Raw genomic sequence first — 27,878 nt, forward strand, 5'->3', positions numbered from 1 at the left:
TCAACTCCAATCACTGTTCCTTCGCCGCGCAACTTTGCGACCTCAACACCATCACTGTCAGTCCCATCTACGCAAGTGAATGTCGACCTCAACCTAGTTTTTTGCTGAGTCGTGTTGCTTGCACGTCGCCAGCGACAACATCAGTGTGAGTCATACACAACAAGACGCGTCTACATGAACCCCCTTCCCCCCCATCATTTCTCCCACTTTTTTTTCCCTCCCACATCCTCTTCCTCCACACTCTACAAACACCCACTTCCACCCACTTTCAGATCAAACCACCACAGTTTTATCTCTTCTCTTTCTATTACACAGTCTCAGACACCTTTACTAAAACACTGAGATTCTATCTCTCGATACAGAATATCTTTCGATACTTCTCCCCTTCGCGTCGCACTCTGCTCGAACCTCAACCGCCCTTTTGACGGCAAGCAGTCGAGATGCGTACTCGCTCACAGCAAGCGTCGCCTGGCGGCTTTGTTTCTCTCGATACAGAGGGGGCTTCTCGTCGTACTCGGTCCACCAGGAGCACTTCCCAGCAGCCTTCTGAATCACAGCCTGCTACTCGGTCAACCAGGAATACTTCCCAGCAACCTTCTGAATCTTCACAACCTGCCGCGCAGCAAACCACAACACGTGCAAAAGCTGGGCGTTCTACTAAGAAGGCTGCCCCCAAAAAGACCCCCCAAACCACTAAATCGAAACGCAAGCGCACTACGAAAAGTACTTCCAGCAAGGCGGAGCAGCAAACTTCTGCTGATGAGCATGAATCACAACACAACGAAACGGAAAAGCCCGCCGAGCCCACGCCGGAAACTACGCAGGTACCTGACCCGGATACCCAACAGGATGCCCCCGAGGTAGTCGAATCGACAGGCTCAGGTAGTGCCCCCCTGGGGGAACCAAGTTCATCTGGCCGTGAGTTTTCCCCCCAAAGGTCCCATTCCTCCCCCGAAAGGTCCCATCCCTCCCCTCCCTCCCCCCCACAGAACGCAAGCCCCATCTTTGGGAGTCTTGCGGGAACCATCGGAACTCCGTGGCAGGAGTTCCTTACAGACCCTGGACCCGAGCCCATCGGGTTGCTCCTCTCTCCGCGGTCGCCGCTCTCTCCGTGGTCGCGGCCCTCTCCGGGGTTGCCGATCTCCTCTCCGGGGTCGCCCATCTCCCTGGGGTCGCCGCTCTCTCCGGGCGCGAAATGCCTGGATGTAGACATCGACGCTCTTTTTGGCGGCCCCGACCCCGAGCTAGACGACTTGCTCGCGGCAAGTATCGCGGAGATGTTATCCCTACACGACAGGCGGGAGTCGGCTGCGGGCAGAACCGAAGTATCTGCCACGGAAGAAGCTGCCGAAGAACCTTCGGTCAGTGGTTCCCCGCAGCCGACTCCTGCGAGAGTTGAGCGACCCGATGCCGGCAATGTCACGGAGTCTGCCTTGGAGCAGCAACCGGCCCCAAACACCTCTGAGCCCCCAGCCGTGGCGGAACCAACCGTAGAGGAACCGGAGGAATCGGCTGCAGCAGTGCCAGAAGTCATCCATGCACCCGTTAGCCCGCCTATTACGGCGGAGCCTGCTGCACCGACCCTTGCGACCTCTATGGGCTCCGGAGAGGAGCAGACTGAGGCGGACGCACAAGCAGATGAATTGGCGGAGAGTCTTGCCAAGTTGAGTCTGGTGAGTTTGGAGGACTCTCTGCCAAGCCCCGTCCCTCAGCCTGCTCCTTCGACGGAGTCGTCCGCTGTACCAGCGTGTCGTCCTGAAACAGTGCAGGAGCCTGCAAGTGATCTTGCCCATGTGTCCCCATGTGCAAGTGTCTCGAATTCTCCAGTTACCGGGCAGACCTTGCAGGCCCTCACTCCAGTTTCAGGCGACTCTGTTCAAGCCCCTCGGTTCGCGTCGATCTTCGACGGCGAACGCCCAGTTTTTCACACTCCGATACTCGACGCTTACTGCAACTGGGTGGCTGAACAGGCCTCTCCATCGATCCCCAAAAGGACTTCCCTTTTGGGACACATCGCAGATAGCCCGTATTCGATTTTCGAGCCGGGCCAGGCCTCCTATTATTTAGGACGGCCGATCGTGGAGGGGCCGTTGGTTCCAGCGGCGTTGGCGGGGGAGCCTGAATTGACACCAGGCCCCCCACTCCGCCCGACTGTGGCGCGACGCAGGACCCCGGTCCGGCGTTCTGCGCCCAAACGTGCCCTGGCTGTGCTCTCTCCGGTTCCAGAGGAGCCAGAGATGAGCCCCAGGGCCGGCTCAAGTGTTTGGGCCGAAAGAGAGGGCCCCGAAAGACCATCGGGGTCCCTCTTGGCTGCCTTCAAGGCAGCGATGGTTCCCGCCGAAGTTCGGTCCCACGTCCCCCGTCATCCGCCCAGCTTGGGCGCCTCCCTTCCATCATCCCAGGAGGCGGAGACGACCAAGAAGGCCAAGCACGCGAAGAAGCCGAAGAAGACCAAGGAGCACGGCAAGAAAGCAACGCTAACCAAGGAAAAAGTCAACAGGAAGCGACCCCATATCGAAACCAGCGACGACGATCGCAGTGCCCCTGAAACGCCAACCGCAAACAAGCGCCGAAACTTGGGCCCCCCGGGTAGCACGCCTCATACCCGTCGACTCACTCCCCTTTCTCGTCGGCTGACTACGAACGCCGCGCCCTACTCGGAGAGACTTCTACGCCGGAAAGTGGAAAGAGACGGACGGATTCACAAGACCTTGTTTCGCGTCCCACAGCTCATAGCCCAGAGAGAGGCTGACCGCCGGGCCGCGGAAATGCTTCCTCTGAACCGTTTCCCTGAAGTTTCCCAAGCAAGCATCGCATACGAAGCGGAACAGCTCGAGACAGACTCCCAGCATCCCGAGAACGAACCAGCGGCGCCCGAACCTCCGGCCACCCCCGAAAGGCAACAGGGTTGGAACATCCGCGGATTGCTCAGCTCCGTGCCTCGCACTTTCTCCCGCTTCATACCAGGACTCGGTCGGTCCCCCGAGAGGCAAGAACCAGGTATGTCTATATCCATTTTCGTACACCACGCCATATGGCGAGTGGATTGCTCATCGTATATAGTACCACCCCAGCCGTCCTCTGAGCGCATAGTTCGCACCCAGCCCCTTGAGTCCGTTCCCTCTGTACCCACTCCCGAGGTTCATTCTCGCCGTCGTCTGAGTGAGCAATCGACGAGCGAAGGGCGGCCAGCGAAGCGGCCACGCAATCTGTCTTACTCTCTTTTCCCGGCCCCCATGGACAAGTCGCTTTATCTTGGAGATATCAGTAAGACTCCTAAGACTACTCCAGCTCCACCTCTGCCAGAAGGCCAGCCTACGGAAGGACAGCCGACAGACAAGTCGATCCCCAAGGAGTCAGTCCCGAAGGAGTTAGAGCCCCAGGAGTTAGTGCCCCAGGAATTAGCCACACCAAGACATCAGGACCTTGAGAGATCACCCCAAAAGGTCGACGAGACGACCAAAAAGAAGCGCAAGCGTTCACCTTCACCAGATGTCATTCCAAACCCAAAGGGGTGTAGCTACGGGATGGATATGGATTACTTCTGTTACAGTTCTGACAGTGAAGATGAGACGAATTCGACCTCTGAGCCGACAGTGCCTCAGACCGAACCAAGACAGTTGGGCAGACTGAGCAAAGGGATCGTCCGCAATGCCATTGGTTCGGAACACCACCCTTCGAAAAAGGTCAGATTCGACGCGAGCCCAGAGGACACACCTTCAAAACTTAGATCGCGAGCTCGCGCGACTGATCCTTACCGTGGAAAACAGTTTATTGGAATGGGCGGTGCATCCGCCTCTCCCGAAGTGTCACCCACCCCTGCCTCTCACGTCGATACCATTTATGAGCCACGGCAACGTCCAGGCTTCGTCCCTAATTTGCAGGGCACATTCCAGCTTGATTATGATGCGTTTTCAGACGACAGTGATTCGAGCGGGCCAGACTCCCCCATGAGCCTCCCGGCTCCCAGTCCACTGTCAGCTGGACCCAGCCCCGTGAAGGCTAGTGGTCAGCCCGAAAGGTATTGTAGCATGATATCCTGTTGTTCGTGCTGGCATGTACTAATTCGATTCTCTAGTGTGCAATCCCCTGCTCGTCAAGCTCCCCGCCCGACACCCGCAGCTCCGTCGACTCCTGCAGGCCCGTCAACCCCCGCCAAAGTCGACGAGGAAGCTCTTGCAAGAGTCCGTTCTCGAGCAGAGAAATACAAGCCCAAAACGCCCAGTGGCCTCCGTACCACCAGTCGTTATTCGAGCCCTATGACTGCTCCCACCCCCGACGCCCTTGCCAACAGAGAAGAAGTTGTAGCCGATGCGTTCGGAGATGATGACTTCGCTCGTGACGCTCAGTGGCTCTTGGAGAAGTGTCCCTCCGGCGACCTCCGAAACCTTGTTTGGCCGCAAAGACAAAGCCTAGTCGACAGCATTGGTACCCAACCCGAGTCTCTCGATGTTCTCTCTAGCATCTGGGATGATGCCGAAGTCGACAGAGCTTACCTTGTTTTCAGCGCCAGCCTGGAGGCGTTCGAGGAATCCAAGGCACGAAATGTTGAATGAGATGTTGTGTTTTTTGTGTGGAAAGTTAGTTGCGTTAGTTGCGTTAGTTGCGTTTGTTGCGTCTGTTATGTTCATTCTGTGATCTCCTTGCGTGCCATCTTATTTTCACTACTTTGTGGCCCTTCCACTTGACCCCCTTCTGCATGGGAGTGTGTGGCGGTGGAAAGAGGCCCAAAGCTGATTGTTCGATGCGCCGTGGAGATTTAGTTTTGTTTTTATTACTTTGTGGCCCTTCGACTTGCCCCCTCTTCTGTTACCGGGAACTGTGTGCGGCGGTGGAAAGAGGCCCAAACTTGATTGTTTGGTGTGCCGTGGACATTTCACATTGATTTTGCTCTTGCGTTTACTTTTCACTTTGCTTTCACTTTGCTTTTTATGTTGCACTTGATTTGCTTTGCTTTGCTTTGCTTTGCTTTGCGTTTACTCTTCACTTTGCTTTTACTTTTCATGTTGCATTTGCTTTTGATTTGCTTTTTTAACTGATTTGATTTGCTTTGAGTTGATTCGACGTGATTTGACTTCTTTTTGTCCGCTGGCCTAGCAACGGGCCTCTCCATCATTTCGCATGGAGTTGGCAAGTCCCGCTGCGGTCAAGACGTCTTGTTTGTGTATGGAATATGCTTTGGAGTTGTGATACAATCGGGTCATCCCTGGATTTGCATGAGCGTTATGGTGTTATTTACAGCATTTGTTGATTTGCTTTTTTAGCGTTAGATCCTAATGAGATACATTCAAGCTCGATTCTTAAAGTCCGTAGTATCCAGTCCGTAGTATCCCTTGCTCTAGCGAAATTGATGGTATACTTTGAGGGTGTGTAGTTTATCTTCGGATAGTCTTATTTCGGGGATCGAAATTCATAAACTGTAGCAAATAGCAAATCCTCAATATGTGCATATGATGGTGTCCTGACTGGAATATGAATCGGATTATGGGATAAACCCTTACATCTCATGCCATATACAGGATCCAATGTTAAGTTCACATAGGGAGGTAACAGAAAACAAGCGACACTAAGGACCACTGATGTTTTCAATATCTACAAGACGGCGCCTACCTCGGTAAACACACCAGCGACAGACACTGCAGGTGGGAAGTAGGTAGGATACAAATAGCAATCCGATCAATCAATCAATCAAACCCCTGAAATTCCTCCCCATCATCACCAGCCTTATCCTTCTCGCCGCCAGCTTTAGCAGCAGCGAGTCTAAGCCGTCTCTCCTCATCATTCTTCGCCTTGATATCCTCAACCATCTTCCTTGTCTCCAGAACCTTCTGCTTATCCTCCGCGCTCATAGCCTCCCACCTCTCGTTCTCGCGCCTCGCGTGCTTCAGCTCCCGCTTCTTCAGCTTCTTGTTCTTGGTCTCGATGTTGTTGCTCCAGGCCACGCTCTCGCTGGCTCGTCGCTTGTTGGACGGTTGCTCGGAGGGGGGTTTGGAATCGGGATTGGCGGCTGCCTCGGCTGCCTCCTGGAGGGCCTCTTTGCGTTGCTTCTCCCGCTGCTTGTCCTTGTAGGCGAACTTGTCCCATTCGACACTGACGCCGAGGGTGCGATCGCCTTTGAATTCCCTTGATTCGGGCATCTTGGGCAGTCTCAGCAGCGCCCATGCCTTGCCCAGAGCTTCCCAGTCTATGTCGGACACGCGGAAGATGCTGCTCGCTTGGTGCTTGCTGTAGCTGCGCAGCCAGCTGACGAAGGCGCGCTGCCCGCGATCGTGCAGGGTGCGGTCTTTGAGGATCGCTTGGCGGGCGGTGTCCGTGGCTTCGTCTGCTTCGGCGTCCGAGATCGAGATGGGGTGGGGGAACGGCACGACGGGCGTTTTGCGGACTTCTAGGAAAGACACGTAGTCTTCTTCGCGGCCGGGGTGGAGGAGTACCACGCTTATGCCTCTGCGGCCGGCTCGGCCGGCACGACCGCAGCGGTGGATAAAGGTCTTGGGGTCGGAGGGCGGGTCGATTTGGACGACGAGGTCCACGGAGGGGATGTCTAGTCCGCGCGAGGCGACGTCTGTCGTTAGGAGGATTGCTGGGGTGGGGGAGTTGATGAAGCGGGTGAAGTTCTTTTGGCGGACGTTGGCCTGGTGTTTCCCGTGCAGAGGTATTAAAGATACGTCGTCGCCCAGTATTAAGGGGAGGACTGCGGAGAGATAGTCCACTCCAGAGCAGGTGGAGACGAAGAATATCGTCTTTTGGGGAGTGGGTTCAATGGAGGCGAGGATGTGCTTTAGCGCGAGGAATTTGTGCCTGGGGGGAGTAGTGAGGTAGGTCATTTGTAAACTGTTTTGAGTTAGCTGAGGTATTCAGGAGTAACGTGCAGAGAGTCGAATTGTTACTGACCTTGCGGGTGTGCGTTTATCCTGGACTCCTGCTGTCCCTTTGACCTTGACCATGACCTTGACGGGATTGCGCAGACCGACTCGGACAATTTGATCCACAGCCTCACTGACACTAGCGCTGAACAACCCAGTGCGTCGCTGTTTCGGCAACCGACGCAAGATGTTCTGCAGAGTCTCTTTGAACCCAAGGTCCAGCAGCCTATCTGCCTCGTCGAGGACCAGCATTTCGAACGACGACTGCGGGCAGTACACGTGGGGTGACGAGAGGAGCTCCAACAGCCGCCCCGGGGTTGACACTAGCACGTTCGGCGATCTCTTCAGGAAGCTACTCAAGTCTTCCGCTGGGGTAGTCGAACCGCCGAGGAGGAGTTGTGGGACGACCTTGAGGGCAGAGTGTTTCTGGCGCGGCGCATTGCCGTCTTCGGGAGGATTGATCGCAGCGGCGGACGGAGGATGGAAGGCGAGTAGAGACGTAAGCACGTTATATATTTGAGACGCAAGTTCTCTGCGAACAGAAAGTCAGCATCGGTGGGGTCATTAATGTTGCGCAGAGGAAATGTTACCTCGTCGGCGAAATGATGATCGCCCCGACATGGTGCTTCTTCATGGGCTCTTCGAGTCGCAAGAGCTTCTCCACCACGGGAATCAAAAACGACAGCGTTTTCCCACTACCAGTAACGGCTTCCACCACGACATCTTTATGCGCCATGAACAGAGGGATAGCAGACGCCTGGACGGGCGTCATGCGGGTGAAGCCCATAGATGAGACAGCGTCGAGCACCCATTCCGACAGAGGGGGGTTGACACCATCCCAAGCTCTGGCAGACGTGCCAGATGGCGGCTTAGGGGCCATTATAGTGAATTGAGAGAAATGAAGTGGTTATAACCCTCTATATCTCCTTGAAATCGAGCCGAAAAACCAATATTTTCCCGGACGAAAAAAAACGCTTATCAGAAAGATCGGCGATTAGATATCAGGGCGGTGTGCTTTTTTCTGCCACACCACACGTGACCCGTTTGCAGCGGGAGGAACGGGCGCCTCAGGCCCGCTTTCTGTCTCCATGCGACATCAGCTTTCACAAGGGAAACTAACCAGCGCTAGCGACTCTGTCCTTTCTACAGGAATCATCGTCTACGTGATGCGTGAATTTCTGCAGTTTTTCTTCTTGTGATTCGGCGCAACCTTCTTTGTATACTTAGACTACACCATCTTCATCGTCTGGAAAGGTTGTCCTGCTTATTCCTACCTAACCGCCCACGATTCCGTCGAACGAGGCCGGCAGTTCTCTCTTTTATGGCATTTTTGCCTCGAGTATCTTCACACTCCCTCAGAAGCCCTTTGACGGGATAATCCGGTCTCCAAGCCTTCCACTCTTGTTGCTCAGATCGGTCGACATGTCCTCCCGCAATGCGATCCCCGAGACCCCTCGTGTCATCTCGCCGTCCCCTGCGCCCGATAGCAGATCGAGCTCCCAAGACAATTATGCGGCTCCCATGACCCGCTCTGCGGCGCGGCGCCGACAACTAGGGAACGTATCGGAGGAGATCGCAGGTGAGTCGGGTACAGAGAGCAGGTCTTCGCGGCTACGATCGCGCAGCCCGGCCACTACTCCTTTAAGCCCGCGAAAGCGTCAGCGCCGGTCGAACCCCATGCAGCGTGTCAAGAGTCCCGGAGCGAAAACCAACGAGAAAGCGGATTCCAACGGCTTTTTATCCCCGCATTCTGCAAAGGCCGACGGCGCCTTGCCTGACATCTCCCGGTCTCCGTCCCCTCTGGGCCTGATCCCGCTCCACACTCGCTACCGTAACTTCATCCATCGCCACGAGATCCCGCGGAAAGCCCTCCACGTCTCGATCGGATTTGTTACCCTACACCTGTACAGCCGCGGGGTACAGGCATCGCAGATCACCCCGTGGCTGATGACCGCCCTGGTCCCGATCGCAGCAACAGATGTCATCCGCCACCGCTCGGAGAGGTTCAACAGATTCTACACCAAGGTCCTGGGGGCGCTCATGCGCGAGACGGAATACACAGGCTACAACGGCGTGATCTGGTACCTGACCGGCGCATACGCCGCCCTGCGCTTCTTCCCCAAGGACGTCGGCGTCATGAGCGTCCTCCTTCTCAGCTGGTGCGACACGGCGGCCTCCACCTTCGGCCGCCTCTACGGCCGCTACACGTTCAGCCTGCGAAAGGGGAAGAGCTTCGCGGGCACGTTCAGCGCCTGGGTCGTCGGCGTCGTCACCGCCGCTGCCTTCTGGGGCTACTTCGTTCCTTACTACGGGGCCTTCCCGAATGACCCGGAGGGGTCGTTCATGTTCACGGGCCGTATCAATCTCCTCCCTGATTGCGTTAAGGGTCTCCTCGGCTGGGAGACTGGTACGTCCACGGGCCAGGTCACCGGTCCGTTGGCGCTCGGCGTCATGAGTGTTGTTTCCGGCTTGGTGGCCGCTGGCAGTGAATTCATTGATATCTTCGGCTGGGACGATAACTTCACGATCCCTGTTCTGAGTGGGATTGGACTGTGGGGTTTCTTGAAGGTTTTTGGGTGAGCCGTTGACTTAGTAGGGCAACTTGGATATACCTACTCTTGCTTTCTTTCTTGCATTCCTCCCCTCTCCCCTTTGTTTCTCTCCCCTTTGTTTCTCTCCCCTTTGTTTCTCTCCTCATCAGCACACCTCTTTTTGTATAGCATCATCCTTTATCGTCACTTGTCAGGAACACTTCAACCCCGCTGCCTATATTGACACTCCCTTCCTTCCCTACCCTACCCTACCTTTCAGCATTATTCAACCTTCTCCATCACTATGTCTATTATTACCATTCCTATACCACAATAACATCATCATTCCTCCTCTTCTCTCCCCTCCCCCCTCTCTCCCCTTACCTCCCTCCCTCCCTACGTTGTCTGGATCAAGGAAAGGCAACATTTCAACAAGTTACCACCATAGACAGCTTGCTTACTTTCCTTTGTATTTTTCCTTCTTACTTCATTCATAGTTACATATATTAGAAAACTTAGAGATTTAATATTCTGTGTTTATATTGCGGGTGTGTGTGTGGCACTGTAATGTATTCCTATTATTATGTATGTGCTTAGTGCTCAAAACGCGTGCGTTGGGGTATATCCATCCCTCAATCTATGATAGGTAGGTAGGCAGTTATTCAATTAACGCCTCAATCCACTGTCCAGTTCAAACCAGGATGCAGTCAGAAAGGATATATAAAATGACTATGCTAACTTTCCAGCGTCAAAGCCCAATCTGTCAAATGCAAGGCAAAGTTTAGCGCAAGTCAATGACACTAACGCGTGAAATGCGCTTAACGCCACGAGAATCAATCTTCTGCTTTTGGGCGACGTTGTCGTCTGAGGCCAGCTCAGTTGGAGGGGTATCTTCTGTTGTCCAGTATCCGTTGCATATTATAACTGAATCGACGTGGGAGGGGACTTGAGATTTTTCAGGTTGGCGTGTTCCAGGATCTGGATTGATTGGTTTATCTTGTGCCTGGGTTGTTGGTTTGGGTTTGTTTCCCTTCTCCGATGGAGAGTCGACGTGGGATGGAATTTGGGGGTTCTCAGGAGGTTGGCGTTTTCCAGGGTCTTCTTGGCTGGTTGGTTTATCTTGGGCCTGGGTTGTTGGCTTGGGTTTGGTTCTTTTCTTCGGCGAAAAGTCGACGCTTTTTGCTCTCGTTTCCTTTTTACTTGGCTCTTTTTGCTCTGTTTCAGTTGTGGTCGCTTTGCAGAGCGGAGGATCATCCTCAGGTGATGTGAGCGAATTGGAATTCCCGCCCTTTGGAATGGAGGCCTCGCCTGGAAGCTTTGTGCACACTGGTTCCTTTGAAGAGGGTTTAGGACCCCGTGGAGCTCGAGGTGTTTCCTTAGGTGCTTGAGAGTTGTCGCATGTCTGTGATCCCAGAAATACCACCTCGTCCGGCTCTTGGGATGCATCCAAAGCTTCACTAGTCTTCGACATGTTCCGGCGCCTCGCCCGTTCCGAACGGCGGGAAAATGTAGTCTCTTCCGTGTTGGGTAGTGCGGCTGCATCCTTACGGTTGACTGTTGAACGGCTCCTCCGTTTCTCCTCTACACGCACAGCGGGCGAGGGACTTTTCAACGAGAGGTTCACAGCATATTCATCAGCCTCCCCATCTTCAGCATTGCCTAGACTTTCTGCTCCACGCCTAGCTGAACCCCGAGAACGGGTGGCCTTTGACGGGGTGTTACATGCACGGGAAGAATCTCTGCATGACAACGTCAGACAATCGGCTAAATCACCGATATTCTGGAAGAGTGGACATGTACTGCTGGACATACGCGTCATGGCCCGATGAGGTTTGTGCACTCTCAGAGTTCGGCGGGCTATGCTTTGTCGAAGTTGCCGTTGACACCGCCTCCTCGAGCATCTTTGTCTGTTTGTGTTGCACGATTTCCGATCTCTCTTTTGTGAGGGTGCCGTATTTCAGAATACTCCCTCGCTTCATCCCCGCATCGATGGGTCCTTTCTTTTTAGGGCCTGTCTTCCGCGCTCTTGGCTTTTTAGGAGCGTTGGCCTTGTCGTACTGTTCCTTCTTCCATGTTTGCACCACCTCTGGGATCCCTATCGTAGCCAGTTCTTCAAAAACCCATATCTTTTCCGAGGCAAAAGGGTCGAAGCGCTTCGTCACCCGTTTCTTGACAGGAGACTGGATAACAGGCTCGCCGTCACCGTCAGCCTCTTCCTCTTCATCGCCCGAGATCGTCGTTTCCTGAGAAGGCATAGGAGGGTTTGGCTCCTCCGCAAGAAGATCCAGCCCTACAACGTCGATGGGGACATAATCCATCTGGAACTCTGTGAGCCCGTCGTTGCTGAAGCTCGTGCGACTCTTGTAAATCTTTTCCAGCATGGGAACGCTGCTGCCAGACAATCTGGCGGCGCCCGGCGAGAAAGCCGACGGCCCTTTCTGGAGGCGAAGCCTGTTCAAAACCAGCGGTTCTGCCAGTAGTCGAATCACTTTCCGTGCGCCAGAGCGATAATTCCATTCGAAGGTATCGGCGGTGAACATCCTCAGCTCTGCGGCGTCGATTTCCCGATCCCAAGAGTCCACTAGTTGACGCCGTAGGCCTTCTATGTTGTCTGCTGCCGAGACCACAGGCTTTGCGTAGTACGACAGAATCTGTCTGTCCGGGAACGTTTCTGGAATCCGAACGGCCTTGTGCTTGGTCTGGAAGTAGCCACTCTCGTTCTCTTCGAGCTCATACTGAAGCCGTTCTCTCCATTCACCAAGCTTCGTATCGACCTGATCCCCACCTGAATTGAGAATCTCGAGGAGATCCTCGCCAAACCCGGCGTTCGCAATCTCCGCTGCAAGCTTGCTACCACACTTGGGCACCCCAGACGGGAGATAATCACCTCCGCTGAGCATCGCGAATAGGATCATTCCAGGGCTACCAAGCTTGACATTTGCAGGCGACGACGGGTCGCCACGACTATAGCAAGTCACATGCGTCGCAGCCCCGCTCCCACTCCCACTCTCCTTGGAGAAATTCATGATAGTCAAACTCGAGCCGAACATCAAGGCGTCGACGTCATTGGTCATCACCGCATCAACAACACCCACGCTTTGCAGACGGGCGCATTCAGCCTCCGCTTCCCCCGGTGCCTCATGGCGAGGAAATCTGAAAAGATCCACTAGGATCTTGGAGAGCCGGATAATCGGGGCACTCCCGTAACTCCGCCCAGAGACAGATTTGCCTCTTTTGAACGGGGGCTTGTCCTTCCCGTCATACACAAAGAGCGGGTGGATGGGAAGAGCCAGGAATTTGAGCAGCCTGTAAAACAGCGTCCGTAACTCTGGGTTCCGACCTCCCCGACCGGCTTGGACTTGGAAGAGCCATATTGAGATGTCCACGGCCACGCGAATTGGTCTGGCCGTTCGCTCAAAATGCGTGATAGCTAATTTAGATAGGGATATGCGCTCTCCCGAACCAATTGCATTGATAAGTCTGTTGGTTGGTTGTTAGCGGTTTTGTTGAATGCGGTGAAATTGGAAGATATATATAATGGCGAGTTTTCTCCTTTCGACGGAAATGTAACATCGCAGGAAGGAGAACATGGCTATACACCTACCCGGGGATTCCCATCTGGAAAGATTTCAACAGTCCTACGCTAAAAACATCAATGTGCCCCGCACCTGCGGCGGGAATGGTAGATATCCTCTTAGGGGATGAGATGAGATGGTTGTTTACATGAGTGTTGTTGTGGTGGTGGCCGTGGAGAACCAAGGTGCAACGGCCCGATGTAGATCCGCCCTTAGCCCAGTGCCGGTTTCCTGTTTGGGAGCTTGTACTTGACTTCAGCTTGTAGAACAACAATGAAAGATATACAATAATAAAGATATTACTTTGGATTCTAGGTAGGTAGTTTACCTTCCCGTGGGAGAGTAGCACGGATTACGTGAATACGACGATGTTGATGTACCTTAAGCCAAGACGTTGGCTACTACATTATCAGGGGATAAAAGGGAAGAAACCAAATGAGAGTGGCATTAGTACTAATTATGTACCTGGACTGTGGACATGCAGGAACAGCTGACATGTCGAAAGTAATTAAATCCAATCAATAGATTGGTCGATCATCGCGGAATCTTTCAAAAGCCTAAACGGTACCAAACTTGTAGGTAGCCCAATTAATAGCCGGGGCGCCCGCAGGGGAATAGATCTGGTCGGACAGCTGGCCCCATTCGGGGTTGTTGATCCCGTCAATCCATCCCTCCGGCTCAATGACGACACAGCCGAACTTGTTGACCGCCGTGGCGCCATCGATCCCTTCCTCCTTATTGCGCTTGGCCTGGGACGGTTTGATCGCGATGTTGCCTTTCTGTCCCACGCAGGAGTAGATCTGGACTGCCTGCTGGTTGGTGGCCACCTCCAGGCTGATGCCGGTGGTGCTGGAGTTCATGAAGAGAACGGGGACCAACGAAGTGGGACCCGCCTGCTGGGGAGGCCGATCCACGATCCAGCAGTTGTCGTAGCCCGTGCAGTCGGTGCCGCACAGCCCGACAGCTTTTTCGACGTCTTGGCCGACCAACTTCCCGGTGGTAAAGTCCGCGGCACCGTCGTAGGAATCAACTCCCAGAAGCGTGCCATTGGGGATCAGGATGCCGTCTGTGGCGACAAGGCGCGTCGAGAGAGGCATCTGGAGGAAGGTGTCTTCCAGGACATTCTTCTCTTTGAATCCGTTGAGGTTCCAGTAGATGTGGTTGGACATCATGATGGGCGTGGACTCGGTCAAGGCCACGGAGATCAGCTTGGTGGTCAACTGGGGGAGACCGTCCGGGTTGTCCGGGGTGACCGCGGTGTCCACACTGTACACGGCGTGGGTGATCACATCGCCAGGGAAGTCCTGGAACCCCTGGTCGAGCAGGGTGAATGTCACCGAGGACTCCGATTGCGCGGTGACGGTCCAGTTGCGCTCATCGTAACCAATGTTACCCCCGTGCAGGGTATCAAGTCCGTCGTTTTCATTTTTGGGAACCTCGTACTCAGTGTCGCCGATAGTGAAAGTACCATTCTTGATGCGGTTGGCATACCGGCCGACTACAGCACCGAAGTAAGTGTGGTCCCCGTTGGTATCCTTGACGTAGTCTTCGGGATCATCATAGCCGAGAGCGACGTCCTGTTCCTTGCCATTGCGATCGGGCACGAGCACCGAGGTCAGACGGGCACCGTAGGGGATGAACTTGGCGGTGATATTCTCGGCCTTGATGGTGTACACCTTGAAGGGATCCACCGCCGACGAGTCGGTCGGCGCGGTGGAGGGCTGAGCCAGCGCCGGCAAGCCATACAGGGCTGCGGACAGATAGGATTTGAGATGCATCCTAGCACCCAAGAGAGAGATGACAGAGAGAAAAAGGAGACAGTAGATGGCCAAAACCCGGGGAGTGATGCGACGAGGGCAGACCAGATAGCGGAAGCAACCAAGATACTGGGGGGATCCCTGATTGAGTGTGGAGGAGCGGCCCATTCTATTTATTTATATAGTGTTTGGAGTAGGCTGGCACGGCCTACTACCTCATCATTTGCACCTGACCTCAAAGTGGGGAAACGGGTACAGGAACAAATGAATGGGACCTAAGGATTCCAGATCACTTTTGCTGGAAACCCAGTTGATTTGTCCCGAATTGTTGGTTGCAGTGATAAATTATCCGAAAAAGACGCAATCAAACTAAGAATGAACTTAAGGCGGGAAATCTGTTGGTACTGGCAGGGATGCCTTGGGTGTCTGTGTCACTGGCTCACCCCGAGTGTCGATTGGCTGGTACAGACGGGATAGATGAATAGACCCAAACGATTAATGAACTAGTAGACAAAGTTGGATTGATGGTGAATCCAACACTAGATCATCTGATTCACTATGAATGTGCAAAGGTAGTAGCCAGTGACTCGAGAGAATGATACCTTATGATGCTTTAACGTCAGTCCAAGAGGTGCACTAACCGTGAAGCCAGTGAAGCCACCAGAGAGTAAGAAATAAGAGGCGGCCACTAGACCACCCACTAGACCACAACGGGGCAATTCCAGCGGGGGATCCGGCTAGGCAAAGGACGGCGCACTGCGGGGAAATGTCAAGGCTGGTAATCTCCTCTTCTAGTGGCTCCAGAGTCTTTGGCTTGGAGTTTTCCCGTCCATTGCTTGGGGATTCTTGAGGAGGACAAACCACCATGGAAATGACAAAGGAGAGGGAAGAATGCCGTGGGAATCCATGTTACGGTAGTAGACGGAGCTGCACAATGCCGGAGTTGGCCTGATCCCGGCCTGATCTCGGCCTGAGATTTCGGCCTGAGGTCTCTGTGTCTTCGGTCGGGAACAATGAATCTCCGATCTTGATGACATAATCACACCATCGCGATCGCTGGAGCTGCTCGATTGGGAGGCTTGTTTATCATTCCACCTGTAGCTCTCATTGACTCGGTTTTTCCGCCATGTGGCCGCTGTCGTTCGCTTTCCGGAAGCTTTGTTCTGCTTGGATTTAGATATTACTTTTGGTAGACGCGTCCGATCGAATAACTACATGGTTCAACTGTCCTTCTCCGACTTCCCTTGATGAGACGCGCCTGGAGTCCAGCTCCCTCACTCCCCCCGCCGCCCATACCTCATGCATTCGATGATGTCTTCACGCAGCCGGACCTCCTCGCCGGACATTCTTGGTCCCCCCGGCGACCCGGAGTATCTGCTCTCGTCACCTATGAGGGCCTCTCCACGTCCGAAAAGCGTCATGTCACCCCCGAACTTCAAATTCCTCCAGACCCCACACACCGCCACCAAGGGTAATCGGCGCATCAGTCTCAGCCCGGCAAAAAGCGCCCATTCGATTCGATTCGACGATGTTTTCCTTCCTGCCTCTCCCGCAATGAACGCGAACCTTAATGGTCGGCAGAGAGCCCTGTCGCCCGACAAGGGTCCGCTCGATGGAAATGGGACACCATGGAGGCTCCGGGTGACGCTCGAAGCGACGCAGGACGAAGATCAAGAGCAGGGTAGCCCTGCACGGAAACGGCTCCGCCCATCGACGACTATGACAACGAAAGTGCCGCTCAAGGATGATTCGGAACAAACACCCCGACGACGCCGAGGCCGCCCGCGGAAGTCCGACATGCAACTACATGCGACACCGACACCTGCGCCGATTGCTGGTAGCCCGGGCAATACCCCGGGTCCAGGTCACACCCCCGGTCCAGGCCATACCCCCGGTCCAGGGGCGTCAGGTTCGCAGAAGAGGAAGCGCGGTCGGCCCAAGAAGCAAGCGCCAGACTCGGATGTGATCGAAGCAACCGGGCAGGCAAACGAGCTGGCAGATAATTACGCGCGGTCGATTGTGCACCCGGAACCCATATCCGAACCTAGATGGAGTCCTTTGAATTTCGGTGCGGATGCAGATGGGGATGATGATTCAGACGATGGAGGTCTTCCGACCGGCCTGGAAATGCCTGACTCCTTTGGAGCGAATTATCCAGAGGAAGAGCATGAGGCAGTTTCCCGGGACCGGAGCTCTCCTAGGGTGACGTTTGAGCAGTCGTTCAATACACCGAATGTCGATCACATAGACCAGGGGTATATGCACAACGATGGAAACCTCAACTCTACGCCGTCAAAAATGCCTTCCCCGTCTCGTGAATCTCACCGTGCCTCCGAAAACACATTCGATGCCGGCCACACACCGGGGCCACCGCGCCTCTACCCAGTATTGTCCTCTTCGCCATCTGCCGACGAAGAGAGACGAGAGTCACCGGAGACGGCCGTTGAAAACGCGAAAGAGAGCGAGCACAACACCTCCCCCGGCGAAGCCCACACAAATAACTCAACCGACAAAACCGACCCAACAGACGAGCACCGAGACTTTGACTCGATCATCGAAAGTGAAGGCTTTAGTATGGTTTCGCTAGATACATTGCCATCGGCCAAGAACCATATCAGTGCCGAATCGAAAATGCTCAAAGGGGCCCTCAAACCCTTTTTTGAGCGAGAATCCAATGGAGTTTTGCGCCGGAAATCAGCAGAAACGACAAAGGAGACAAACGCGGATGCTTTTGCTACAAACATGCAGCACGACGTAAGGCCAATGGACGAGCAACCAGCCTATCCTTCGTTACCGACTACCGAAAATGACATTTCGCCCGACCCCCAAAGCCCAGAAGGTGCCCTGGAATACCCAGCCTCTTCTCCCGCAAGGGATTCTCCAGTTCAGCCGTCATATACTCTGAAGGAACGGCGACCACTTGTCAGGTTAGCTAGGATGATCCGTGCAGGCATTGCGCTTGGGAATACTCTTCGGCATCCCCACGGAAGGAAGAGCTCTCGAAAGGCGAGGATGTCTCTACGAGACCAAGATCTGGAGCTGGAGGCATCCAGAAGACGCTTAGAACTTGTTTTCAGCGACCTTCATCCTGATTCACAAGAAGAGCTGCAGGCCGGCTTGAACTTTGGACAGGAGCTGGTCAAGTTACGGAGACGAGTTGAATCAGCGACAGATGCACGACTCAATACAGCAAAATCCAGGAAAAGCAAGTCGACGGAGAAAGCCATGTCGCATAATTCGGGAACGACACCTCAGCGAGCGGACGCGGCTTACGAATACCACAACTCCCCAAGCCCCGAAATGAAACGGCGGATGGCAGAGTGGCAACGGGAGAGGGAGGCTATCAGCAGGGAGATTGAGTTGGCTAACTCGAGCCAAGTCATTGTTCTTGATAGCGACTATCCTGCTCCAACAAGCCCGAATGGTGACGTGGAGGATGCCTATACATCGTGGAATGACCAAGAACAGGAGTACGATGTGGAAAAGACGCCTCGATCAGATGCTGTCCCAGAAATGCGACAACAGCCTGATTTTCAGGATGATTACGAGGATGATGCGGAATTGCGACAACAGCCCGATTTTCAGGATGATTATGAGGATGATGCGGAATCGCGACAACAGCTCGATTTCCAGGATGATTACGAAGAGGATGATGATGGCTCTGAAGACATCTGGCAGCAAGAAGCCCAGGACCATAGCATGGAGGCTGGCCGCTCCTCTCCTATGCCCGACGATGCCGCCAACGACATGCGTCCCGAACCCGAGTCGAGCCCCCAGCGGGCTGGATCCACTGCTGACAGCCCTGCGATGTTTTCGCGCTCCCACTGGGCCCACGAGCGAGAAAAGCTCCCAAACCTGGGTCCGTCCCGGGTGCGACAGCTGCGAGAGCAAGAGGTCGACGTCTCCGCTTTGCTCCGTGTAGAGAACACGCCCAACCGGTCCCGATATTATTACGGGAAAAGCAGTCCCGTTACCTCTACACGCGGGCCATCTTCCGCCCAGTCTCGCAACACAGCAACGCCTCATTGGGCCCGAGACGAAGTGGACGACTATCTGCCTGAGCAAAACCAGTCCGACGGATACTTCGTGTCTAGCCCGCATAGAAGCTCGGACGACGAGGCGTTTCAGATCGACCCGACTACCCGACACGAGCAAAGCCTACAGTACGCCAATCTGCAAGGCGACGAAGACGGAAACAGCAGTATTTCAGGTGCCGCGGTATCCGAGGGACGATCGCCCCACGAGACGTCCAACGTGCATTCTACGCCATCGCGTCCAATCGAACGCGATAACCAGGCATCTACATGGTTCCAAAAGATCAGTAGTCTCACACCAGGATGGTTGAAAGCTCCTGTGCGGAAATCATTTGCACATCCCGAGTCTCCTCTCGCTAGAGAAGTCCCTATTGAAGAGGAAGAGGAAGAGGATGAGGTGTCTGAAGCTAATCCACCTTCTCACGACGAGATAGATGATGAAGAGGTGGATGATGAAGAGGAGATAGAGCCAGTAGACACACCGAAACCCATTCCGCAAACCACACGATCACCCCCCTCGCGGCGAAGCCTTTCTCACAAGCGCTCCAGCCAGGTCATTGAAGAGCCACAACCTATCGCATCCAGAGAAACAACACTGAAACCCACCCGGCCAACCACACGATCGCCCCCCTCGCGGCAAAGCCTATCCCGAAGACGCTCTAGCCAGGTCATCGAAGAGCCACAACCCGTCACAACCAAAGAAATAAGCGGCGAAGCCTACGAACGGCAGCTTCCACTATCCGTCTCGGGCTACTTCTCCAACGACCACTACAATTTCCTTCGGCGCCTCTACCGCCTAGCAAAACAGCACCCAGAGCGATTCCCTTACTTCTCCGCGCCCGGACGCCCGGACATCATAGGCGACTGGATCTGGACGTCGAGCGGGGCGCACGGAGTGCCCGTCACGGAGCGCCAGTTTGCTGTCATCGACCGGTTTGTGCAGGAGCTGGCCAAGGCTGACCTGCAGGCTGGGGGGACAGGTCAGATTGGGTGGAGCGAAGCTGAGTTGCATAGACGACTGATTAGTGTTATTATTGGGGAACAAATTAGGGGAGATACCACGATTGGTATTTAGAGTTTGGGATTTTGTTTTTGAGCGTGCATATCACTGGTTCATGGGAGTTGAACTTGACTTAACTTGGCTTGTTGTATGTACCTACATGTTTTGCCTTACATTTTGCTAGCTGGATAAGGGAGCGAGTGATATTAGCATAGTAATAGCCCTGGTGGCCTATTGAATTTTCCAAGATATCCATCCAATCCAATTTGTTCAATAAACTTTAAACGCTCTCTTTCTCAATAGGATACTGAAGGAATCAGACGACTGACAGATTCGACTAGTGTGAAGGATGATAATGATATACTAACTCAAGCAGGAGTCTTTCCATAGTTAAGATGAATTTCGTTTTCAAAGTCACAATCACAGTATAGAGTGAATCAGGAGAGTTACAAGCGAAACGCAGGTGTGGCACTACAGTCCCATGATATAAACAGCTTTATCATGAACAAGTCTTGTTCCCATTCATTCTCCTCCATCTCACCACTCTTGCCTCTGGCATACTTGCATTCTCACAGTAAGACAAATGATGACACGACAGCTACTGCACCAAAATATCAAATCGGCATTTGATCGGGCTTGATATTCCAGCATAATATCATAGCGAATGGGTGTCTCCATGCGGAGAACTGATAGTAGTGATGGACACTTCATATCCAAATCCACCGGTGGTAGGTGCAAATTCTATAGAGTACTTTATTTGATACTGTTTGCTAGCACAATCGTCTAGGTACTGTCAGTGTCTTTTCTTTAAGAAAGACACTGGTAGATAAACCAGATTTATCATGATACTCTACAATCGGCGCTCGAAGTTATCAGAAATTTCCAGCCATATCAGCTAGCCCAACCACTGGAAGGACAGTACCAAAATGAGATTTATCACTGCCTGTTTTCTTTACTGGACAGTCATGTTCTCATGTCTCCTGAATTCGTGATCCAGACGGATATCAAAGATGGAAAAATTGGCTTGTTCCTCACACCGAAGAAATGGGGAGTAGAGCTCTTCAGAGACAATGAGTGGCCTCGGAACATACGTGTATCAGAACAGATACTAACCGAATGGTCAATATTTCGCCAAGATCGGACTGGAAGGAAAGATGGACCATTGCAATATATTGTTCCAAACACCAGCGATAAACTGCCACTATCCAGGTAGTTCATGTCACCACAGAAGGCGAAACACGATGTACAGCGCGTGGAGCGAGAAATATCCTGAGATCCGGAGACAGTGACGATGTTAAGCGTGGCGTTGATGATTGGGATTGTTTTTTGATGAGATCCCATCAGCAGCTAGATTATTTCACAGATGGAACTTTTCTTGGGTTTCCTGTCTCCTTGGGACTTTTCTTTTCTTTTCTTTTTCTTCCAAGTTTTTCTTCGGATTTCGCGGGTGGGCGAACCAATGATGGTCACAGATCTCTTCCTCTGTATATGACATGCTCTACCGATTCATGTACAATTCCCTCTTCGTGTCTCTCATGTGAATACCTTCAAACCTCATTGGATGCGCAGGTGTTAGACCAGGATTATTCCTGTTTACTCTCTTCGAATCCGAGATGTAATACATGCATTGATTGGCTGGTAGTATTGAAAGTTCAGGTTCCGGCGCTTGGCCTGTCAATGCTGAATGTCACGAGTCCAATTACTACTTTCGAATCCTTGGCTTGATTACTGTTTTGGACTTGGGGTAGGGAAATCCATTTTGCCACCATAATATCTACCTAGACAGATGCGTCGGGTGCATGTTTCTTCCTTGGTCTTTTATCCGAGCCCAGCACAGTTGGACGTATGTACATGGATGAACCCTATGGGAATAGCCACACAAAACACTACGACCATGCGAACACGGTTTGCCACATCATTCCATGTCCGTCTATACATCTCGGCGTGAGACAGTAAGATCGATTGATCAATCATCCACCGGCCACGTTTCCGCTTGCCATCGGGACTGTATGCAGTACGGGCCTGACTTTCCCGAAACTAGGGTTCCACGTAGTGAACGGACCCAGGATAGATGGATAGATCAGATCAGACTAGCAACTCTAGTGACTGCGTCAACGACGGGGAGGAGTTGTTTCGACTAAACCTCGCTCACCGCGGCAGTTTGGGCTGGCCATGTAGGGAGAGCGTCTACAGAGGGTGGGTCCTTTCGAGGAGAAGGAAGAAAGGGAGGGCCACCAGCCAAGCAGAAAAAGAGACGCCGGAAGCGCTTCCATGTCGGAATGTCTGACGATGATGTGTGAGTGGGCCATCTGTGGGTTTATTGGCTTGTAGGGGACCCGACGTGAAGTCGGGCTCTAGCTGAGAGTAATGTGGCCTCGATGCCAGGGCGGCGGAATGACATCCTCGTACATGGATGGCTTCCAGACCGGTCTGGTTGGATTTCTTTTTACTTTCCCTTTTTCCCTTTTGTCTTTAGCTTCTTATTTTTGCTTTTTCCTGTTTGGGTGGTCTGGGGGGGGGGGGGTAGTCCTCTTCCCCGGGGGATATAAAGTTTCGTGGAGCCCACGATGGCGGCAGGACCCTGGTGATCAGACTAGACGTTATCACTGAGTCTGGAGAACAAAGCAACAAGGTACTCACGCGGTTGTCGTCAGTTTACAGGAAAGTCAACCGAACTGGGAATTGATAATCTCCAAAAAGGGGGCAGAGAAAAAGAAAAGAAAAGGATTGAGCCCAAGCGTTGTGAGGGGCCAAAAAGAGAGAACCGAAGACAAAACCAGACAAAAGAACGAACAGAGTGACTTCCACTCACTCATACACCGCTACCTCAATACACATTGCTATCATCCCTAAAAAGCACACACCTCATCCCTCAACACAATGGGCGTCACCGGCACAGTCAAGTACATTTTCCACCTCCCGACTCGCACCAAACACCTCGCCCGCTCACCGTCCTCCTCCTCCACGCCCCGGAAAGAAAAAGCCACCGAATACATCAAAAGTTCCTCGATCCAAGTGACGTTGAAGAGTCCCAGCGATGTTGACCATCCCCGGACTCGCCACGGAGCGGTGAGCTTCCAGGAGCTGCAGCCTCCTCCCCACAGCCGCCACTACCGCCAGACTAGCTGCAACCCGAGCAGTAGCGGCACTAGTGGCCGGGGCAGCAGTAGCAGCAAGGGCAAGGTGGCGATGACGACAGCGGCCAAGAAAGGACGCCCTGCAGCGGTGCGGGCTGTGGGTTGGGCGAATATCGTTGGTGATAGGCCGCGCTGGACGGAGGAGCAGGAGCGCGAGTTGGAAATTGCGGAGGTTGAACTGCGGAGATGTCAGAAGGCGTGGAGTTCCGAACAGGAGGTTTGGTTGGCTCGTGTATGTCCCCTCACATCCCCTTTCTTACTCCTTATTCTTCTCTCCCTATTCCTTCCTTTCTTTTTGTTCCAGTCACAGACTCCTTAATTCGTGGTCCTTGAATATCCGAAATCCTAATCTCTTCGAACAGATTGAAGCCCTGAATGAGGAAAAAGAAGCCCACGAGGAATTCCTCCACAATCGCGCCAGACAATCAGATGACGAGCAGCAAATTTTCCGCAAGGTATGGAGTCAGCGCAAGTCATGCGACGACCCGCTGCAACGACAACCGTCGCAGCGGTTTCGTCGGCTCCGACGCTCGCAGGATGGAGACGACGAGGAGGAGGATCCCATGGCGCTGGCGAAATGGGGTGGGGCTGGTGGATTGCGGCGGTTCAGGAGGACGTGGTAATGGCTTCATAATGACAATCTGCTATATAATTCGAAGATCATTCAATACAATAGTTTATGATATATGATACCATATGAGTTGACGTCCTTAGGGCTGGCACTATTGTAGTCCACTGGTCAGCCTTGTCTCGATTCAAAAAGCTGGCCTATATACAAGAAATGTTGGTAGTAGCGTACATTACCTCCTTTCTTGTCTTCCCCCTCCATGAGGTTTTAGGGCAATATATACTGTGCGTATGGAATTTACAACTAGTGAATGATGTTCCTGCCTGTCCGTATCGGAAGAAGCAGATTGTATAGTTCGTAGAATAGTACTCCGTACAATCGACTATTTACCTTGTCTGTCGACAAACTATCGACTCCTCTCCACTCCCTAGTGAGCCGTAGGTACTTTCGACGTCACGAAACATGTATTACTTAGATTAATTGTATGGACCAGTCTACTGCCTACTACTCCAGAAGTAATCTTCTTGCGATCTCAACCTGCAAGTAATGGACCTGTTTTGGGTGATCTGTCCACTCTCTTATCAGTTGTCTATCCCGGCCACTCCCAGACAGAAACCAAGTATATATGAATGAACCTTTCTTCCTGAAGAATGTAACCACGGGAGATGTGTTCTCATTCTCCAGGATACTCCATTAAACCCGACGGAATGCCCCGGAGGAAGGACGGAGAGTGCCGAGGCTTGCGATAACAGCCTCGCAACGGCAGCGAAAAGAGATGGAAACCCGTCCGAATTGACAGCGGATATCTCGTCTACCGCTTTGACCTATACCTATCTATTTCTGTAGATCCATGCGATATTCTATGGGCCCATGCACTACACGCCAAGCACCTTATCTCGGGCCCAATTTGACTAAAGCCCCCGTTTCCCCTCATGTCACTGATAAGCCGACCAGGGTCCCATGACGGCCGTTTGCCCTAAGAGAAGTCAAACTCGCCTGTGCTGTGCTGTATTTGGCTGTTGGACTTTTGCTTCCCCGGCCAGATCGACGCCACTTGCACTGCTTCTCGTCCACTCATGTTGGCCGACGGATCCCCGGCTCGGCTGGAAGGCACATTTTGAGCATTGGGTTTTGTTACTGATCACAAAAGGTGGAGACTGGTCAACCGTTGGGCTTTTGCCTCATTGTTGTGGGATGCGCTAAACCCGCCATTAGATGACAATGGCCAAACAAAAGCAACTTTTGAAACGTCATATAATACCCCTACTCGGTTCTTGAATCAATGCTATATGAGTTCGTCCTTCGCCGATCCAGCGGTCGTGTCGCGTTCGCCGCAGGAAGGATGGAACCATTCCTCCCGAGCCTCAGGATTTAACATTGGCACCGCAGGTGTCCCGATCGCCATTGGTTGCATCATGGATTGTGCCTGTCTGATATAGATATTCTCAGGGTTTGGGTTTGAGCCTAGGGATCCCATGGTTACCTTGAACAGTTCGTTAACAATAGCCAATCATCCCGGACAATCGTAGTTGATAATGATACCTTGGCCGTTCGTTAAGTTCATGGGATCCTCCACTATTGATTATCACGTTGCTTTTGCCGTGAAGATCCCCTTTGGGACGCTTGATAAGCCTCGTGTCGAGGCTGATAGTGATATGAGCCATCACTGCAACCTCCGTCATCCGCTCTCCCTCCGGTATCTTTTCCGGGATTGCAAGTGGAGCTGCTTCTGCCCCTTAGTTTCTGGTTGAGCACCTACAATAACATGCGGTCGCTAACCTAAAAGAAAGTGCAGTGTCCCGAGAATTTGGTCATTTATATTATATCTTCCCCAGACCAAGCTCCCTTCTGTCGGCCGGCCAGGAATGCGCCCACCATGTCTGTCATCACCTCCATCTGGTGGCCCGAAGACAGAATCAAAGCAACCCTGTGTCCGGAATTCGTCTTCAGTAAACTTCCCAAGGAGATTCTTCCCCAGCTAGTCGGCCCCTTAGCATGGGGCGATGGGTTGACCAGCGAGACCTACCTCGAGTGGATCCTCACCAAGGCGGGTCGACTCTTCCTCACCCTGGTTGATATCGGCATTCCCGAGCGCATCTTCGCGCTGGTAGACGAGTCCCTCGATGACTCGGATCTTCCCATCGCCGCCCACAGCGTCGACCGACTCTCGCTCTCTCCATCCGGCGAGGACTCCCAGCTAGAAGCGAAGTTCTTCCTCGCGCAGTGGCGATTCGTCGTGCGCGGCATCCGGGAAGGCGAACACGTCAAATACACGGAGAACGAGGGCGTCCCCGTCGAGCTCCTGCGGACGGGGCCAACCCTCGCCCGCGAAGGCGTCGAGAAAGTTGTCCTCGCTGGCGCAGTTCCGCGAGTGTACTTGCGCACCCAGGTCACCGTGGGAGGCGCTCCGCATTTTTTCGACGAGGAGGAAGTGCTGGACGAGATCCGCTCCCTCAAGAGACTCTCCCACGAGCACATCTGCTCCATTTTCGGGTCTTACTTCGTCGACAACACCGTGTGCATCCTGTTCTCGGGGGCCTACGAACGCACCCTGATGTCGTTTCTCACCGACGCTCCGCAACCGTTCAAACGCCTGTCCAAACCCCACCGTCGAGCGGTCTTGCTCAACTGGCCCCATTGCCTCGCAAATGCCCTCGCCTGGCTGCACGCCCACGGCCAGGCCCACGGCTCCATCCGTCCATCAAATGTCTTCGTCGATGCCGATTCCAAGATCTTCCTGGGACAGTTCGAGGCCCTGGATACGCTGCTCTCCCCCATCAAAGTCGACGACGTGGAATCATACCAGTATGGCGCCCCTGAGCGCTGGGTGCGCTCCGCCAGTGTGCACGAGACCGGCCCACTGAAATCAGCCCTACCATCCGGAGGCCGCACCGCGCGGAGAAGTTCATCTGGGTCGACGAAATTAAACCTCAGCTTCACAAAACAACCCCATCAGGTAGAGCCCGACGCAGAGAGCGCACGGCCCGAGTCCACCGTCTCCCAAGGCACCGCCATCCGCATCGGATTCCCAAACTCCCCCTCTCGCCACTCCTTCACGCCGTCTTCATCATCATCCGGCTCAAGCGGGGGAAGCTCCCGCAAGAGCATCATCGCCCCATTCCGACGACCCACCATCTGCGCCCCGTCACAGCCCACCTCCCCCGGCTCCCCACGCCGGGCCTCATCAACAAGCCGAGCCAATCCAGTCGGCCTCCCCAGCACCCACTCCCAAACAGCAGTCGTCAACACCTGGCAATCGCACCAGACCCACCCCGCAGCGTCGGACATCTTCTCCCTAGGCGCTGTCTTCCTCGACATCTTCACCCATCTCTGCAAGCGCCGCATCTCCACCTTCGTCCACCACCGCGGTGCCAAAAACCGCACCGCCGGCCGCGGCGGCGGCGTCGCTGACTGCTCTTTTCACCTCGACCGTAACCTGGCCCAGGTCACCGCGTGGATAACCCTGCTCGACCACGACGCGACGAAAAAACAGAAAGACCCCATCTTCGCCGCCCTCCCGCCCATGCTAGAAATGGCGCGCAGCATGCTGAGCAAGGATCCCGCCACCCGCCCATCCGCCTCCCAGATCGAGCGCCACTTTGCTTGTGTCATCCAGCAACAGCAGCCCGATGCCACGATTCACTGTACCTCCGACCTGCGCGAGAACGGCCGCCCGCACTGGGCCGCTCGCCACAAACAAAAGACTGGACTCCCCCCGTCGTCCATCTCCACTTCCCGCCCGACGTCGCGGAACTCCGATAGTCCCATGACGCCGCCGCTGACTCCCGCCAGCGTCGTCACTTTATCTCCCGAGACGTCGCAGTTTCGTTTCACGCCGGAGGACTACGCGTATAGCAGTGGTGCGACGAGCGAGTATGCGAGTAGCACGGCGAGCGGTGTTTGGTAAGGATATAACCTGATGGCATGAGAGTTGTTCATAAACTCCTTTCTTGTTTTTTTTTTTTTTCCTTACTGTCTTTATGCTTGTTTCATCTCAAGTTAGCGTGGTTTCAAGATGTGTCTGTTACCCTACCCACTTTTTTCTCTGTTTGATACCCCGGTCATCCTTGTCTGTTCTCGACTTGTTAATCTCTTCTTATGTTCATTGATATGTGTGTTGGTTATGAAAATGGTACGACTTTCTGATGTTAGACGGAATGGATGGTATATCTTGTATAAATGATAGATGGACATGTTTATATTCATCAGCGCTGAGTATATAACTATGGATGACAGTGGCAAGATCACAGCTATGCGTGACCTCTTGTTTCAGAAACCGAGTATCCCTCTTGCGAGACTGGTTTTGGATATATCTACCTGAATTTATCTTCATTCATATCTAGATACCATGATGCCGAATGAATATTCTGATATACTCCCGCTGTCTGTTTTTACCACTCAACAAGCATGTGT

The 27,878-nt window shown here is 53.5% G+C and overlaps 9 protein-coding genes across 9 annotated transcripts; 5 read left to right on the forward strand and 4 right to left on the reverse strand.

Annotated features, from left to right (window-relative positions):
- The first annotated feature begins 55 nt into the window (after nt 1–55).
- P168DRAFT_17476 (uncharacterized protein) lies at nt 56–4,731 on the forward strand. Its single transcript, XM_024832911.1, has 5 exons — nt 56–145; nt 363–918; nt 2,494–3,000; nt 3,064–4,021; nt 4,079–4,731. The coding sequence occupies exons 2-5, from the start codon at nt 441–443 to the stop codon at nt 4,554–4,556; spliced, it is 2,421 nt and encodes an 806-aa protein (XP_024697087.1). The 5' UTR covers nt 56–145; nt 363–440; the 3' UTR covers nt 4,557–4,731.
- An 891-nt stretch (nt 4,732–5,622) lies between these two features.
- On the reverse strand, nt 5,623–7,777 carry spb4 (ATP-dependent RNA helicase SPB4). Its single transcript, XM_024834066.1, has 3 exons — nt 7,454–7,777; nt 6,892–7,395; nt 5,623–6,831 (listed from the first exon to the last, which is right to left on the reverse strand). The coding sequence occupies exons 1-3, from the start codon at nt 7,741–7,743 to the stop codon at nt 5,685–5,687; spliced, it is 1,941 nt and encodes a 646-aa protein (XP_024697088.1). The 5' UTR covers nt 7,744–7,777; the 3' UTR covers nt 5,623–5,684.
- A 206-nt stretch (nt 7,778–7,983) lies between these two features.
- P168DRAFT_286610 (diacylglycerol/polyprenol kinase family protein) lies at nt 7,984–9,908 on the forward strand. Its single transcript, XM_024836376.1, has one exon. It carries the CDS (start codon nt 8,286–8,288, stop codon nt 9,441–9,443), a length of 1,158 nt encoding a protein of 385 aa, XP_024697089.1. The 5' UTR covers nt 7,984–8,285; the 3' UTR covers nt 9,444–9,908.
- Nucleotides 9,909–11,163: 1,255 nt separating this feature from the next.
- Nucleotides 11,164–13,012, reverse strand: P168DRAFT_314584 (crossover junction endodeoxyribonuclease; the record flags this gene model as incomplete). Its single annotated transcript, XM_024839797.1, has 2 exons — nt 11,164–12,874; nt 12,999–13,012. The coding sequence occupies 2 exons, from the start codon at nt 13,010–13,012 to the stop codon at nt 11,164–11,166; spliced, it is 1,725 nt and encodes a 574-aa protein (XP_024697090.1).
- Nucleotides 13,013–13,393: 381 nt separating this feature from the next.
- P168DRAFT_286611 (aldose epimerase family protein) lies at nt 13,394–15,031 on the reverse strand. The gene has a single exon (XM_024836377.1). The coding sequence runs from the start codon at nt 14,745–14,747 to the stop codon at nt 13,527–13,529; it is 1,221 nt and encodes a 406-aa protein (XP_024697091.1). The 5' UTR covers nt 14,748–15,031; the 3' UTR covers nt 13,394–13,526.
- Nucleotides 15,032–17,686: 2,655 nt separating this feature from the next.
- Nucleotides 17,687–19,972, forward strand: P168DRAFT_286613 (putative AT DNA binding protein). The gene has a single exon (XM_024836378.1). The coding sequence runs from the start codon at nt 17,952–17,954 to the stop codon at nt 19,833–19,835; it is 1,884 nt and encodes a 627-aa protein (XP_024697092.1). The 5' UTR covers nt 17,687–17,951; the 3' UTR covers nt 19,836–19,972.
- Nucleotides 19,973–21,552: 1,580 nt separating this feature from the next.
- On the reverse strand, nt 21,553–22,263 carry P168DRAFT_286614 (uncharacterized protein). The gene has a single exon (XM_024836379.1). It carries the CDS (start codon nt 22,031–22,033, stop codon nt 21,872–21,874), a length of 162 nt encoding a protein of 53 aa, XP_024697093.1. The 5' UTR covers nt 22,034–22,263; the 3' UTR covers nt 21,553–21,871.
- A 79-nt stretch (nt 22,264–22,342) lies between these two features.
- Nucleotides 22,343–23,535, forward strand: P168DRAFT_286617 (uncharacterized protein). The gene is made up of 2 exons (XM_024836380.1): nt 22,343–23,129; nt 23,260–23,535. Exons 1-2 carry the CDS (start codon nt 22,641–22,643, stop codon nt 23,518–23,520), a joined length of 750 nt encoding a protein of 249 aa, XP_024697094.1. The 5' UTR covers nt 22,343–22,640; the 3' UTR covers nt 23,521–23,535.
- Nucleotides 23,536–25,191: 1,656 nt separating this feature from the next.
- P168DRAFT_262890 (protein kinase domain-containing protein) lies at nt 25,192–27,384 on the forward strand. The gene has a single exon (XM_024834769.1). The coding sequence runs from the start codon at nt 25,342–25,344 to the stop codon at nt 27,370–27,372; it is 2,031 nt and encodes a 676-aa protein (XP_024697095.1). The 5' UTR covers nt 25,192–25,341; the 3' UTR covers nt 27,373–27,384.
- The last annotated feature ends 494 nt before the right edge of the window (nt 27,385–27,878 follow it).

The sequence above is a fragment of the Aspergillus campestris genome, assembly GCF_002847485.1.
Source record: "Aspergillus campestris IBT 28561 chromosome Unknown P168scaffold_1, whole genome shotgun sequence".
Lineage (NCBI taxonomy): Eukaryota > Fungi > Ascomycota > Eurotiomycetes > Eurotiales > Aspergillaceae > Aspergillus > Aspergillus campestris.

Coding starts and splice junctions, on each gene's coding strand:
- P168DRAFT_17476 (XM_024832911.1), top strand. CDS start 441: ATGCGTACTCGCTCACAGCAAGCGTCGCCTGGCGGCTTTGTTTCTCTC. Junction 919..2,493: donor GGAACCAAGTTCATCTGGCC/GTGAGTTTTCCC, acceptor CCAAGGAAAAAG/TCAACAGGAAGCGACCCCAT. Junction 3,001..3,063: donor CCCCGAGAGGCAAGAACCAG/GTATGTCTATAT, acceptor CATCGTATATAG/TACCACCCCAGCCGTCCTCT.
- P168DRAFT_286617 (XM_024836380.1), top strand. CDS start 22,641: ATGGGCGTCACCGGCACAGTCAAGTACATTTTCCACCTCCCGACTCGC. Junction 23,130..23,259: donor AGGAGGTTTGGTTGGCTCGT/GTATGTCCCCTC, acceptor CTCTTCGAACAG/ATTGAAGCCCTGAATGAGGA.
- P168DRAFT_286614 (XM_024836379.1), bottom strand. CDS start 22,033: ATGGAAGCGCTTCCGGCGTCTCTTTTTCTGCTTGGCTGGTGGCCCTCC.
- P168DRAFT_262890 (XM_024834769.1), top strand. CDS start 25,342: ATGTCTGTCATCACCTCCATCTGGTGGCCCGAAGACAGAATCAAAGCA.
- P168DRAFT_286613 (XM_024836378.1), top strand. CDS start 17,952: ATGTCGCATAATTCGGGAACGACACCTCAGCGAGCGGACGCGGCTTAC.
- P168DRAFT_286611 (XM_024836377.1), bottom strand. CDS start 14,747: ATGCATCTCAAATCCTATCTGTCCGCAGCCCTGTATGGCTTGCCGGCG.
- P168DRAFT_286610 (XM_024836376.1), top strand. CDS start 8,286: ATGTCCTCCCGCAATGCGATCCCCGAGACCCCTCGTGTCATCTCGCCG.
- spb4 (XM_024834066.1), bottom strand. CDS start 7,743: ATGGCCCCTAAGCCGCCATCTGGCACGTCTGCCAGAGCTTGGGATGGT. Junction 7,396..7,453: donor ATCATCATTTCGCCGACGAG/GTAACATTTCCT, acceptor TTCTGTTCGCAG/AGAACTTGCGTCTCAAATAT. Junction 6,832..6,891: donor GATAAACGCACACCCGCAAG/GTCAGTAACAAT, acceptor AACTCAAAACAG/TTTACAAATGACCTACCTCA.